We start from the raw sequence: 14,952 nt of genomic DNA on the forward strand, positions 1-14,952 counted from the left end.
ACTCGTGTGTCAAAACAGGGAATAGTGTTTAGAGTTTAGGGAAATGGGTGTCCTTTTTGATAAATGGCATTATGGTTTGGAGATTTTAGTTCAAAAGCCTGGTTATAGTGTTTAAGCAATCGAGAAAAACTGTAAGAAAAGGGGTAAACACAGACTGTTTAAAGGGATAGTTCATGCAAAACTGAAAACTGTCATCAACTTTGTCATTTATTTTATTTTACATTTCTTTGCATATTTATTTATGTATTTATTCATTTTTAATTTCTGCAGGTTTGGTCCTCCATACTGTGACAGTGTGTGTGTCAAACACATTTGCAGCAGCAAAGAAAGCTAAAGTGAAATGAGATCATATGGTTACCTGTTGATGGATTTATAATCATCATGAAATAGACTGATGCACTGATGTCTTTTGAATATAACAATTGTGTTGATCCATTAATATTTTCACATCACAAACCCTGTGTTACTGGAGCATGAGGTCCAGCAATATTATACCAATCAGTTAGAAGATTTTAACAAACATGAGCACGAAAAGTTAAGGTATAGCTATTCCTGGCGTGACTCACCACAAGCTTGTGATATTGTCATAAGAATAACTTCCATAGAAAGGGTGTTAGTGCTTGAGGGCGTTTCACACAGATCAAATAAATATAAAAGTCAATATTTATTTAAAATATGACAATTTCACAATTTCCTTTAAATTGCCAGAGACTCGGACTGTGTCCAGAATCACACCCTACTCTTACTAACCCGTGGAAAGATGATCTGGCACACATGAAGCGTGACATGACGACCCTTGGGTGGACCTCTCCTGTTTGCCAGATCTGGGCCACAACACCTTATCTGAGTCACAACACCTTATCTGAGTCACAACATCTGAGCATGAAGATAATATCTATGTGTCACAAACCCTGACCTGCAGAGGAGAGGATTTCTTCACTGTAGTCTCAGATGAGTAACTTTACATGATCATCATTCCGAGTCCGGATTAAAACACACGGTGGTGGATCACACGTGGTGACCGTTGGAGTCTCTCTCTCTCTCTCTCTCTCTCTCTCTCTCTCTCTCTCTCTCTCTCACTGACGAGCGACCTCTACTGGAGCTGTGGCGCGCTTACACTCATGTTTTCCTCAGATGATATGTTTCTGCAACGTTTTGGTATAGGGGAAAAGGTAGAGGAATTACTATGATCAAAATACATTTTCGACCCTTCTTTAGCAAGCTAAACATTTTATGACCATATATTTTGTCATATATTTTACATTACATGTTATAAATGTAAATATATTTCACACTTAACATCATATATTTTTGTTATATTTCAGAATATATTTCAAAATGATAAATATAAGTGGACAACGTCAATGTAATTGGAATATATGCCACATATATTTTTGACACTTTAAAATATATTTACATATACTTATTTTGTGTATGGGAAAGCAGCTTCAACTTTATCCATTTGTTTGTCTAGCATATAACGGAAGAATATAAGAGAACTTCTGACAATGACCTTTGGCCTTCAGGTGTGAAAACGCCCTTTGAAGCTGCACCGAAACTCACATTTGGACCTTCAACACGTTGGACCCCATTGAAGTCACTATATGGAGAAAAATCCCAGAATTTTTTCCTCAAAAACTTTCATTTAACACAGGAAAGACATGATACATCTTGGATGACATGGGGGTGAGTAAATTATCAGGAAATTTAAATTCTGAAGTGAACTACTTTAAGTATTTAACTGGAAAAACTAGCTAAAATACACCTTTTTTTAAATAAAAAGGATTAAAAATGTATCCTCATCATTGCTAGACATGTGAAGAGTAACTGTGATAAAGGTCAATGTTTAATGACTGGTTTTCACCAGTGACTATATTAAAAGAGTATAATTAGTCATGCTGTTTAGATCAGGTCCGATTGCTCTGTTGCTTGTGGATGTCATGTTAATGAATCCTCCCAGAGTTTATGAATAACCCTTATGAAACATTTTGTCAAGTTAAAAATAAGATTCTCAATGAGCTAGTTTTATTTGAGTCAAATAATGTGGTTTAATGTAACATCTGTGTGACTCACCTCTTTCTTTTGAAGCGTTTGCAGGAGTAAAGGGGGATTCCCATTATCCTCACTGATATGTATGTGTGTCTGTGGTTAATGTTTGAGAACGGATTACAAAATAGAACAACTGGTTTTACTATTGCTTCTGTGTAACAAATCATTTTAAATGACAAAACAAGTCCTGAACTCAGCAACCATAAACTAAGCATGTGATCAGCTTAGAACAAAAAATTCAATACGACTATAATAATAAATACATATTTTATGCAATTACTTGTATTATAAAAATTAAATCAATTGAGAAATATTACTTTTATAATAATGCCCCTGTACTGTAAAATAAAGAGTATTATTACAGTAGAGTTACAGTAGAATTACAATAGTAATTAAATACACTAATATTTACGGCTGTCTCAATTTCTTCTTTTTTTTCAAACAGAGCTTTTAATTTGGCCTTAAGAGAGACCTAAAGGCTTATTTGTTGACGAATTCTTTTATAAACAATTGGTTACATATTAGACGTACTGCAAAAATAAGATTTAATACTCACAGGATGCTAAAAATCACAAAAATTGTCTCTCATCCAAAAGCATGGCTGCTTCTGAATGTCTCCAAACAGAAAAGTGCTTGTTGACATTGACCTGTTCACCAGCTGAACCTTGACCTCCTGCTGAACGATATTTGGCAGTGGGTTATTTAGGCAGGTTAGTTGAAGAAGAGTACAGCATCTCTTTGCTTTTGTCCATTTTATTTTGGTTAAAAAACATTTCTTATCTTTTTTACATGAAACACTCTCAGAGAGCGAGAAAGACCGAAAGAGACAGAGTGAGAAAAAGACCGAAAGAGGAGACAGTGTCATCAGATCATCTACATATTCGTTAAGACTTTTTTCAACCATAAACTCATAAGTGAAAGAGAAGCATGTCCAGAGATGTCGCGTCTCTCAGTTCATATTTACAGGAAGTGTGCGAGCACCCGTCGCTCGGTTGAACATCATCAAATCCTTGATCAACTTACTTAAACACAGGAAAGGGGGCGGAGCTTTACGTCAACGTCCTCAAAACCCGGCAAAGTGATTGGTCGGTGTCAACACCGAAGCAGACAATTGGTTGGCAGTTCGTTTGTGTTCTTTTATCCGCCACGCTGCTGAAAAACAATAGTCTGGTTGACGTGACTCGTAACCTTTGACCTCTATGACGTTGAGAGCGTGACTCCCGACTGTAGTCGCTCCCCAAGAGTGTAAGTGTGTGATTTTTTTTGGCATGTATAAGAGCTGCGGTCTCTGGTGTAAGTGTAATCACATTCTGATAAAGGTCTGACACTCATACACCACACCACCCTGAACGAAAGAGATCCTGCTGAAAAACCAGCTTAATCTGGCCTGAGGTGGTTTTCATCAGATGGTCTTCCACCCAAAACCAGCAAACAAACCAGCTCGGCTAAGGGTGCGTTTCCCAAAAAGCCTCGTTGGCCAACTATAATCGCAATTTCCATTGAACTCTATTGATAACGATGGAACTTGCCACCATAGTTGGCTTTGGTAAACGCACCCCAGGACGGGAGACCGGATAACCACCTCAGACTGGTTTAAACTGGGTTTCTCAGCAGGGAAGAGATGAAGGATGCACAAATGGAGGAAAAACTACCCGATAAGAAGACGACTTCTTAGAAAGGACAGACTGATGTGCTTGAATGGCAGTGAGATGAGCAGGGTGGGTGTGCGGGCGACCAGGAAACAGAGACGTGGAGGAGGAAGCCAACATCATCTTCATCATCATCATCATCATCATCATCTAAACAGGGATCTTCCCAAGGCTTTCACCACAATGCTCCTTTTGGAAGATCTGAGGACAAGCCATAATAGTTTATGGTTATATGCAAGTAGCTTCATACTGATGCAGGAATCTCAACGAAAACATGTCTGGCTCATATTTCACAACGGAAGTCTTTCTTAGGAGTTCGGAGAGAGGTACGAGCCGGACTTGAGGTTTCATTGGGATACGCCCTTATACTACTCGTGATGATGATGATGGTGATGTCAAAGTCATCCCCCCTCATTGTCCTCCTCCAGATCTGCGTGTCCTGGTCACCAGCGCCCTAGTCACAGACTGGTCACCAGTTGCATTTGTCCGTCGCCGTCCCCCTGCGAGGGCTGGAGTCCCAGTCGAGGCTCATCGTTGGTCCTGCGAGGCGGAGGCTGGTAGAAGGCGGAGATGTGCGCTTGACGTCCCGCGCTGAAGTACAGCTCGTCCGGCGGGAGCGTGGGGTGAGGCTCCGCCCCCAGCGCCTCAGGACTGCTGTCGGGATAGGACGAATCACGGTCCCGTGCGTACAGGGAGGCGGAGTCAGGTCCGGCCCCGCCCACGCCGTCAGTAATCTCCGCTGAGTAACTCTCCGAGTCCTCTTCGCTCTGGTAGAACACAGACTGGGCGTGCTCAAGGAGGCGGGGCTTATCCAGGAGGCGGGGTTTATCTGGGAGGCGTGGCTTATCCGGGAGGCGTGGCTTTTCGAGTGCTTTGTACAGCAGCTCGTCCTCATCTTGCGGGGGTGGCGGAGGCGGGCGAGGCAATGGCCGTTGCGGAGGCTCCCGGTGACCCGTCGACGTGGCGTAGTTCGTCATTGTCGAATTCGTTCCATTGCCGTATCGATCGGTGGAAGGGCGCAGGTTACTCTGCACCAGCTCAGATATTATCATCTTCTCCAAAGCCGCTGCGTCAGAAAGATTCCGCCTCAAACCGGTTGAAGGCTCCGCCCCTCTAGGTGTCAAAAGGGCGGGGCTGACTTCTCCGGACACGCCCCCTGACCCCACAGGAACGCCCCCCAGCAGGTCTGAGCTCCCTCCGTGCAGCGAGTAGCTGTTGTTGTAGTTCCCGTTCAGTCGGACTCCCTCCAGCCCACATGACTCGCGGCTGCGCGACAGGGTGCCCTCTACAGGAAGGAGAGAGAAATGCTCCGTTACACAACACGATTTTATTAATTAAATGTCAAAGTTTCTTTCAGTTTGACCATTCGGTTAGGAGCTTAACCTTCATTCTTCCCTCGCGTTCAGTAACAAATCTTTCCCTCGCGGGTCAAAATGAGCCGAAGCCCTACAACTATACTTAATATTCATTTTTTTGTACAGAAAGCTTATTTTATTTCATTTTGATACTATATTTGATTGATTTTTTTTGGGAGATTTTTTGTTATTTACCTTTAAATTACTAGATTTGATCAATAACTAAAAAAATAAATAGTAATTTAGTAATTTAAGCACATTCCTCAAATTCCTTTCACTTAAATAAAAAATAACTCAGAATTTCATGCATAACCCTTTTAATTCAGCTCAAAATATCTTACATTGGGTGTCTTTGCCGACCTCTCGTGGAAAATAAATAATATAACATGATATTTCATGACTAGATGGCCTTATAGCTCTATATGGAGCAAACGAGTTGTTCCTCTGGGTCCTAAAGTCAGTTTCTCTTCAGTATGCATTCAGACATAAAAGCATTAGCATTTTTAGGTTTTTTATTTGTACTGAAGCATTCCTCGCATTCCATTCATTCCTAAGCGGGTCAAATTGACCCGCGAGGGAAGGATTTGTTACTTTTTTAAATTTTAACCACAAAACTCCTCGAATCCATTCAATTTTTTGGTTCAAGTTCATTTTTTGGTTCCTGGGGTCTTGGACCCCTCTGATGACCACTCAATTTAGAAAAAAAATCAAAAATGATTTTCCTCAAGGGAAGGATGAGGGTTAAGGTAGTTTTTTTTTCAGGATGTGACACCATTTAGTGAATATTGCATTGATATGTAATTGATACTGAATGAGTGAGCAGTTTCAGGCCCATGAATGTGTAAATACAGAGATGCATCTAATGCTTGCGTTCTCTCATGCACATAAAATAAGCAAAATTCCCAAATAACACCTGCTCTGTCATGTGCTCACACTTACGAGAAATAACGCTTTTTCATTATTTACTCACCTTCACGTCATTGCAAACAGCTGTCAGACATTATTAAACTGAGGTTATTATCAGTCCCCCAGTGCCGCTTAACTTTATTTTATAGTCTCAGTCTGTCTCTGTTATTTATGTTAATACACCATCTCTGTAGTAACAGACATCTAAAACACTGGAAAATCTGATGTGCATGTCTGAGTGTGACGTAAAAGTCTTGTATAAATGAGGCACTAGGGTTTGTAAATGATTTTTGGTGTGCTTGATGTGAGTGAATTATATATTAGTGACGGGAAGATGAAGGAGAAGCATGGATATGACAGAAACACAGACAGAGAGAAAGAACACGTGTCTCGTACTTGAGTTTCTGAACGTGCCTGTAGATCGGTTCACAAAGAGAGTCAGACAGGAAGAAAGGAGAAACAAGTGAATACAGATACACACATTTAGAGAAAACACAAAAAATGTTTTTCATCTCACACACACACACTGACCAGTGGCGTTGAAAACTGCAGGTGAGGGCGGGTTGAATGTTTCAGCCAATAAGGTGTTGTAAGGGGAGGAGCCAGAGCGGGTCTGAAGCATTGGATTGGCTAGGAGGTGATTACCCATAGTGCCTGAGGAGAAACAGCACGGCCCTTACAGAGAGACATTTCAGCTGTGGGTCACTGTCGTGAATTGGTGCCGTTTGTGTGTGAGGTTCTGAAGAAACTATTCTAACAATAAAAAAATAAAAAATAAAAAATAAAAATCTTGCTTGTGCCAAGAAAAAAATACCCATGACCCTTCCATGTAAAAAAGACTAATGGAGCTCAACAAAGGGTGCAGTTTTTATTCTTATTTATAATATACTTTTTTATTACTATTTTTTTTTATTTGCCATTACTAATAATTATTTTCATATTTTTAATAAAAAAAAAAAAAAAATATATATATATATATATATATATATATATATATATATATATATTTATATATATTTTTTCATGTAAAAGAGACTAACAATGGTGCTCAACAAAGAGTGCAGTTTTTATTCATATTTTTAATATTACTAATATTTTTTTAGTTTGCTATTACTAATAATTATTTTTAATATTTTTTTAAATTTTAAAATCATTTTTCAAATATTTTTAAATGTAATTGTAAAGATTCTATTGAAGTATTACTTATATACTTTAATTTTATTTGTTATTACTAATATTTATTTAATTTTTTATTTTAAAATATATGTTCAAATATATATATAAGCGTTATTTTAAACAATTTTAAACAATTTTATTAATATTTTTATGTAAATTAAATAAAAATTAAAATAAATCTATATTTATATAATGTACTGGTAACAATTTTACTCATTTTTTTATATTAATATTTTACTATTTGCAATTATTATTAATATTTTTATTTTTTTAATCAAATTTATTCATTTTAAAATAATTTTCTATGTATTAAATGTATTTCTTTATTAATATTTTAATTTGAACAAAAGCACAACTTTGCATAAGAGAGTGTGTATACAGTATGTGTGTGTATTTCACCTCGGGTGAGTGTGGGTGTGTTGTTGATCTCAGCTGCCATGAAGGACGATTCTGTCTGCCGTCGAACAGTGTCATTCCACATCCTCCTGATACGACTCTGATCACACACACACACACACACACACACACACACATACACACACACACACACACACACAGGTGAGATTTAAGCCACAGGTGAGTAAACTCCTGATACTTCAGACAGTGTAACACCTCACAGACACACACATACACAAACACACATGTGTGTATTACCTGTCTTTGTGCAGGCGCGTGTCGTGATTGGCTGCCGCCGTAGTAACGATTGTTGCCTCGGTGGGCGGAGCTCTTGAGGGAACCATGGGAACCGGTGGAGGAGGCGTGGCCACAGCAGGGTGATTGACGCAAGCATTTGCCGTACTCTTTCTGCACCTGTTAAACACACAACACTGTGTGAGAAACCAGGTTAGGAGGCCAAACACAGGCCACACACACACACACACACACACACACACCTTCTTCTGCAGGGCGCAGTGCAGGAGGAAGATGAACATGCCGTGTAGAGCGTTGAAGGAGGTGAAGAGATACGCCATCACTACACTGTTGTCATTGATGAATAAGAGGCCGAAGATCCACGTCAGAGACACCAGTAACAGCAGCGTCACAGAACTGACCGTCCAGCACCTGTACACACACACCCAGATACACACACACACACACACACACACACACACTTTCATGATTCCGTACACCAAGAGTTGATATCAGTAAATAAAAATAAATATACTACAAAAACATGGTAACACTTCACAATAAGGTTTCATTTGTTAACGAACACGTCACAATATTCCTCATTTAAATAATTCATACGCATAATAAAGGGGCGGGGCCTGGTTGAGTTAGTTAATAGTAGGGTTGAAAATCGAAAATCGATTCCAATTCTAGAATCGAATCCTTGAGGTCGGGAATCGGATACTTGTTATAAAATTTAATTTAACCACTTGAAACATTTGTTGTGTTGAGCTATTTGAATTACTTTTGTTTGATTTGTTCATTGCAAACACCTGAAAGACTGTACATTTAGCCAATAAACCTGATTTGCAATGTGGGCTGAATAATTTTGATTGCAACTGTAATTTTTTTTATTTTTTTTACCTAATTGGAATCGAAATTTGGAATCGATAAACAGAATCGAAATCTGAATCAATAGACGATACCCAAACCTAGTTAGTAGTGTGTTGAAACTGGCGGCTATGGTAAGAGGCTCAACATTCAAGCAACATGTTCTAGTAGAGCTCTAAAACAACATCAAGGCTTTGAAAAGTCCTCTTTAATTACTGCGATCACAAAATCCTGCCGGGACTAAAAAACAGTGATTTGACTTGACGTCCACACCAATAGAGCTCCTCGCATGAAGAGAACTGGGACTCGACGACGCACTGTAATAGAGTCAGAATGATACGATATAAAATACACTGCACACATACAGTCAAACCAAATATTATTCAGAAACCAGATGGACACTATAGTTCATTTATGTAAGTGAGGAGAGCAAAATAAAGTAAACTGTGACATATTATACCCAACAATTCTTCATACAGCGACTACCAGTAAATTTATAAACATTTGGGACCAAAAAAGATTCGGACACTTTGAGTGTTTTTCTTTAATTGCTAATGCTCTTTTCACACACAGACTGAACACAATGAAGCATTGCTTGGTCACTGGTTGAGCTAAACTGGTATTATCTAATTGTGTAGTTAAATTTAACAGCTGACAGATATTCAACATAATTCATGTGTGAGACAGTCTAACAGAAGGACGGACAAAACCAGTCAAATATCAACTGAGTTCTGCTCATATTTTATTACCATTTTCTAAACTATAGCGAATAAACTGTGAGAATGTGAGAATGTTGAAGGTGTCTGTATAAATTTTGGTTTGACTGTAAGTGCCAGATCCGACAGCAGTGCATTCTGGAACGGTCTCACTGCAAATGTGGTAATGCTTTGTATTTTGGCAAAAAGAAAATCTCCAAGAGAGCAGAGAATAACAAACAAGGGATACGAGCTCGTAGCAACGTGATTTATTTTCATGTTTCCAATAAGCAGAGACACGTGACTGTCACATGGCTTGGTAGATGAAGATCATTTCCAGCAGAGATTTTAATGAAACAAGCGGATAAACAGAATGTAACAGCGTGTTCACAAGACATGCACACACACACACACACACACAATAACCGACAAGGAACTGATAATTGTGACAGTGATTCTCACTTGATGTTGTCGAAGCGGCTGGAGTCCGGTTTCAGTACGGTGGAGTGACGCAGCATCCGGTGCACAGTGATGACCAGCACCACCAGGTTCAGCTAGACACAAGAGGTCAAAGGTCAGACCAGCTATTAAGAGAGCCAAAGTCATTCAGAAGATACTCAATTCAGCAATGTAATTCAGTTACGTTGCATTTTTCATCCAATTGTGATGTAAATATAATATAAAATAGCATTATTTCAACAATATAAAAAATAGTCAGGGCTGCCAACTTTTGAGTTTAGCTTGGAGTGAGAATTATGGAAAAGGGGGGTTTGGATTTGGGGGAAAAAACTTTAGTTTAGTTTAGTAACAACAAGTTTAGTGACATGTTACAATGTTTACATGGTATAATGACTGTAGGCTGCTGTTTTTATTATTGCTTGACACAAATTTCACGACTTCAATTCTATTAAATTCTTGTGGTTTTATTCCATTGATTCAATATCAATTCATTTGGATGAATAAAAGGTACATGTTAATTTTTCTCAAGACAAAAAAAAAAAAAAAACTCACCTAATGCTGTAAACATACAGCCCATACAGCCCTGTCAGCTGGAATTATTATTAAAGGTTAAAAATAACAACTCAAATATAATGTGTTTTTTATTATAATAACAAAGTTATAGTATTTTAATGATATAATATAGTGCACTGAAGACTTACATTTTATCATTTAATGTTGTTTTTAGTATTATTATTATTACTTTTTATTAATATTCGTAATCATTAATATTATTAATCAGAAGTATTATATATTTGTGTGTATAATTTTTATATCCATTTATAATCATTTGTAATGAATTGTATTTTGTGAATCATGGAGGAGAGACTTTGTGAGACTTTGAGTTTGTTGGAGTTAGACTGAAATGTATGTGCAGTGTTTTCACTGAGCATAGCATAAAGAGATACATTGTTAATGGGAACCACATGTTTCTCTGGTGATGTACTGTTACATTATAGTCATGTGTTTCACATCATGTGTTTTTCTGATAATGCAGTTTTCTGGTCAACATATATAATAAATGATAGTCTTTGTCTATGGCAGAGAGATGACGAGATGTTGGCTATAAAAACCAAGCTCTTCTGTCCCAAAAGCAGAAAGAGATGGAAGATGACTACGAAGCTGAATCACAACCTTCGTTTTATCCATTGTCTCTTTTCCTATGTCTTGTATAAATAAATAAGAGATCTCTTGGCAAAATCACTGGTGTCTATTTCCATGAAATCAAGCAACAGGGGAAAGCAAGGTTTTTAAATCAACATGCACATATTTAGCAAAATACTCCTCTCTCTAGCAAATCTTTCTAGCTAACTAACGTGCTAAGGTCATCAAACGGTTTTCCTGAGGTAAATGTAACGTTATATTGTTCTCCAACTGTTTTATTTCCGTGGTTGAAAAACACTGATTGATTGATATTATGTATGAGGCATATACATATCGGTAAGTTGTACTGTATCTTTCAACATACCTATTGTGCATACGTCACATTTACAAGCGCCAAAATGCTATTTATTGTTTGAATTTCGTAATAAAATTGATAGAATCTGGAGCTGAGAATTTGTTTCATATCAAAAGTCTTGTCTATGGGTGTCAGTGTCCTCTTTGCTTCGCGATTGTTCTCTGCGCGAGGAAAGGGATGTGTGGCGTGTGAAAAGTGTCAATTGCGTGAGTCTCACGGTGAATGCCTGAGAGTTGGCAGCCCTGGTGCAGTTTTATAAGCTTTTTCCATCTGCATAAACCATGCATATATAAAACTAACTATACATGCAAGTTAGCATGAGTAGTGCAGTGGTTCAGCGTTACAAACACAGCCAATGTCTAACAAAAAGTATTTGTAAATTATGCATTTTATGAGCCAGTGCATTAACCTGTTAAGCTGTAACCCCACTTTTGAAAAATCCCAAGAAATGACATACCCAAACTGAAACAGATACAGTTCATGAACCCTTTGTACTAAAAGCACAAGTATGATCTCATTTGAAAGCTGACACCTGGCAGTTTATTGTAAATGTAGAATTAATTATTGTCATAATGACAAAAATTGTTATAAATAGCTTCAAAGTTTTGTAAAGTTATTAGAAATTACTTTTTATGAAACATCCTCATGAAAAAAAAATTGAAGTTGGCACTGGAGCAATCTAGAAATGCACTACAGCTAATGCCACATGTCTAAACATTTTATGTTTAAAATCTTAAGATAATAAGTCCAAAACTCTGTATTTAGTGAAATGTTTTTCAAGACCATGTCATGTGACTTTATTTTGATTTGACGCTAAAATGCTACTGATGTTTATTGTCATCTTCTAACCATCTATCCAGTATATTGTCTTTATTGTTTTGTGGTGCAAACGAGCCCCATTCAGTCTCAGTCTCCCCCTGCACACATTCACACCTCTCCAGCCTAGTTATGGCTCTAAATATGCATTTCTTTTGTCTGCATTATAGTTACTAACGACTGGCTATTCACAGGCTATTCATAGGGTTTCAGTCACTAATTTCTTTTCTTAAAGTTCACCCTTACATTTTAAACTGTATCAAATGCATTTCTTGAATAAAGAAACATTTCAGTAAGCATTCAAAAAATAATAAAAATATAACTTCTAGGTGGCAGGTGCACCTAGGGCTAGCTAGCATGTTAGCTTAGCACACCATCAATACACGACAATTTATGAGATTAAAACCATGTTTGTGCTTATAAACTTACTTTATAAAGCAAATCGAGTATTTTAAATATTTTTTTGTGATCTAATTTGGCTTCAGATAAAAAATCAGACAGAAAATATACTATTGGATAGTGTTCTGCACAACGATTCTATATAGATTAGCATTACATTATAAATATAATCTATTATTATGGAAATACCTGGCATGGATTGAAAAACACAGGTAACTCAAATATCATAGCAAACATGTTTATTGTCTTCAAAACTGCATGTTACAGCCATAGTTACAGCGCGATCTCTTGTTAGCTTTGTGTGTGTTCGAGGCTTCCTGGATTGTCACATGATTATGGCACTTCTTCATGTTCTAATACTGTGCACAGGGCGGCGAGGGCGCCCTCAGGCTATTGGTATGAATTCAAAACACAGTATCAGAGTTATGCAAACGCTCATAATGATTACATCGACGCATTTGGGTATAAATTCAATAAATATTATTCCTGTCTATAGAAATCTGATGTAAACCTATGAGAATATATCAATATTTCTCCAAATCTGCACATTTTTGAGCTAAAGCCCTGAGGCACGTTGTTTTGTGTATCGCTGTCATGACGACGGCACGGGAGTTTTTTTATGAATGAAAGCGGCTGACGCGCATAATTCATATCAAAGGTATCGACTAATTTTTTCATTTCATAACTCCTGAAACAAATTAAGAAATAACTGTCGCTATAAGTTTCTCAGAATACAATAGTGGTCAAATTCTGAAACTTGAGTCTTATATCTTTTTAATGATGTATAGTTTGTCAAGGTATAACATTAAATCTGATAGTAACTTTGAACTATATATAAATAAAACCGCTTCAGTGCGTCCGCGCTCTGGCAACGGTTAACAGGTTAAAATGCGTCTCACCAGGATGACGAGGGAGGCGGGGCCGATAAACGTCCAGATGAAGTAGTTATCCACCCTCAACCAGCAACTACAAACACACAGAATATGCATTACACACACACACACACGGATGTCATCAGCACACGCGGAGGGAAACACACTCACGCTTTGGGTCCTCCGTAGCTCCTGTAGTCGATAGCGGTGGAAATGGCCACCACCAGCGTGGGGAAGCCGTACGCCGAGAGGTAGTAGTACTTGCGCCGAGACGTCTCGCTCTCGAACACCTCCACCATCAGCACATACAGCTGAACCGTCTCCATGCAGAGCCAGCAGAACACCGACAGCAGAGAGAAGTGCAGCAGGCCCGCCAGGACCGGGCACACAACCTACACACACACACACACACCTGACGCGTGAACTGATGAGGTCTGGATTACTTTAGAACAGTCTTGCTTGGTCTGGTTAAGTCTGATAAAGTTCTGTTCAGTCTGATGATGTTTATCTTTAGTGTGATGAGGTCTGGTTTAGTCTGATACAGTCCTGTTTGGACTGATGAGGTCGGGTTTAAAATGGTCTAAAGTTAATTTGGTCTAAAGTGGTCTGGTTTTGTCTGATACAGTTTAGTCTGGTTTGCTCAATCTTGTGTGAATTGGTTTAGTTTAATGTAAGCTGGTGTGGTCTAGTTTGCTCAGATTTGGTCTAGATTAATCTGATGTGGTCTAATATGGTCTGACTTTGTCTAATGTGGTCTGGGTTTTGTCTAACGTGGTCTGATATTGTCTAATGTGGTCTGGTTCAGTCTGATACTATTTAGTCTAATGTAGTCTGAAATGATCTAATTTTGTCTAATGTGGTCTGATATTGTCTAATGTGGTCTGGTTCAGTCTGATACTATTTAGTCTAATGTAGTCTGAAATTATCTAATTTTGTCTAATGTGGTCTGATTTTGTCTAACATGCTCTGATATTGTCTGATATGGTCCAATTTTGTCTAATGTGATCTGGTTTTGTCTGATACAGTTTAGTCTGGTTTGCTCTAATGCAATCTGGTGTGAATTGATATAGTTTAATGTAAGATGGTGTGGTCTAGTTTGCTCTGATGTGGTCTGGTTTAGTCTGATGTGGTCTGGTTTAGTCTGATACAGTTTAATTTGATGTGGTCTGGCTTTGTCTAATGTGGTTAGACATGGTCTGATTTTATCTGATGTGGTCTGATATCTGATACAGTTTAGTCTGATGTGGTCTCATGTGGTCAGATTTTGTATAATGTGGTCTGGTTTAGTCTTATATGGTCTGATGTGGTCTGATTTAGTCTGATGTGTTCTGAGAAGGTCCGGTCCTGGTGAACTCACGGTGTAGTGTGTCTTGTCCATGCCGATGAGGAAGAGCAGCTGTGAGATGAAGAGCGTGAGGCAGAGGTTCTTGTGGATGGTGGTGCGGTCGCTCTGAAGACCCCTCAGGCAGCAGAAGGTGGAGATGCAGAGAGCCAGACACACCAGAGAGATCACCATCCCCACCCACGTGATGACGAAGAGGATCAGGCCCTGAACACCTCCGGGATACTGGGAGAACA

The 14,952-nt window shown here is 38.4% G+C and overlaps 1 protein-coding gene and 1 long non-coding RNA gene across 4 annotated transcripts in view; both read right to left on the minus strand.

The window, feature by feature from the left end:
- Positions 1 to 709: 709 nt before the first annotated feature.
- On the minus strand, positions 710 to 2,090 carry LOC311077531. The gene is made up of 3 exons (XR_014604917.1): positions 2,074 to 2,090; positions 1,514 to 1,600; positions 710 to 1,145 (listed from the first exon to the last, which is right to left on the minus strand). It is a non-coding gene; the product is annotated as an uncharacterized lncRNA (long non-coding RNA).
- Positions 2,091 to 2,784: 694 nt separating this feature from the next.
- Positions 2,785 to 14,952, minus strand: part of LOC311077435 (adhesion G protein-coupled receptor L1) — a 62,871-nt gene continuing 50,703 nt past the window's right edge. For 2 of the 3 annotated variants that reach the window (XM_084105898.1, XM_084105900.1), the window contains 10 exons: positions 14,732 to 14,941; positions 13,546 to 13,766; positions 13,402 to 13,468; positions 9,793 to 9,884; positions 8,029 to 8,197; positions 7,790 to 7,945; positions 7,535 to 7,631; positions 6,491 to 6,613; positions 6,356 to 6,373; positions 2,785 to 4,983 (listed from right to left, as the gene is read on the minus strand). In XM_084105898.1, coding sequence (XP_083962024.1) covers positions 4,157 to 4,983; positions 6,356 to 6,373; positions 6,491 to 6,613; positions 7,535 to 7,631; positions 7,790 to 7,945; positions 8,029 to 8,197; positions 9,793 to 9,884; positions 13,402 to 13,468; positions 13,546 to 13,766; positions 14,732 to 14,941 — 1,980 coding nt within the window. In that variant the 3' untranslated portion in view covers positions 2,785 to 4,156. The remainder of the gene's footprint in view (positions 4,984 to 6,355; positions 6,374 to 6,490; positions 6,614 to 7,534; positions 7,632 to 7,789; positions 7,946 to 8,028; positions 8,198 to 9,792; positions 9,885 to 13,401; positions 13,469 to 13,545; positions 13,767 to 14,731; positions 14,942 to 14,952) is intronic. The other variant, XM_084105899.1, reaches the window with a different exon arrangement.

Source organism: Abramis brama (assembly GCF_963993115.1).
Source record: "Abramis brama genome assembly, chromosome: 2".
NCBI classification, from domain to species: domain Eukaryota; kingdom Metazoa; phylum Chordata; class Actinopteri; order Cypriniformes; family Leuciscidae; genus Abramis; species Abramis brama.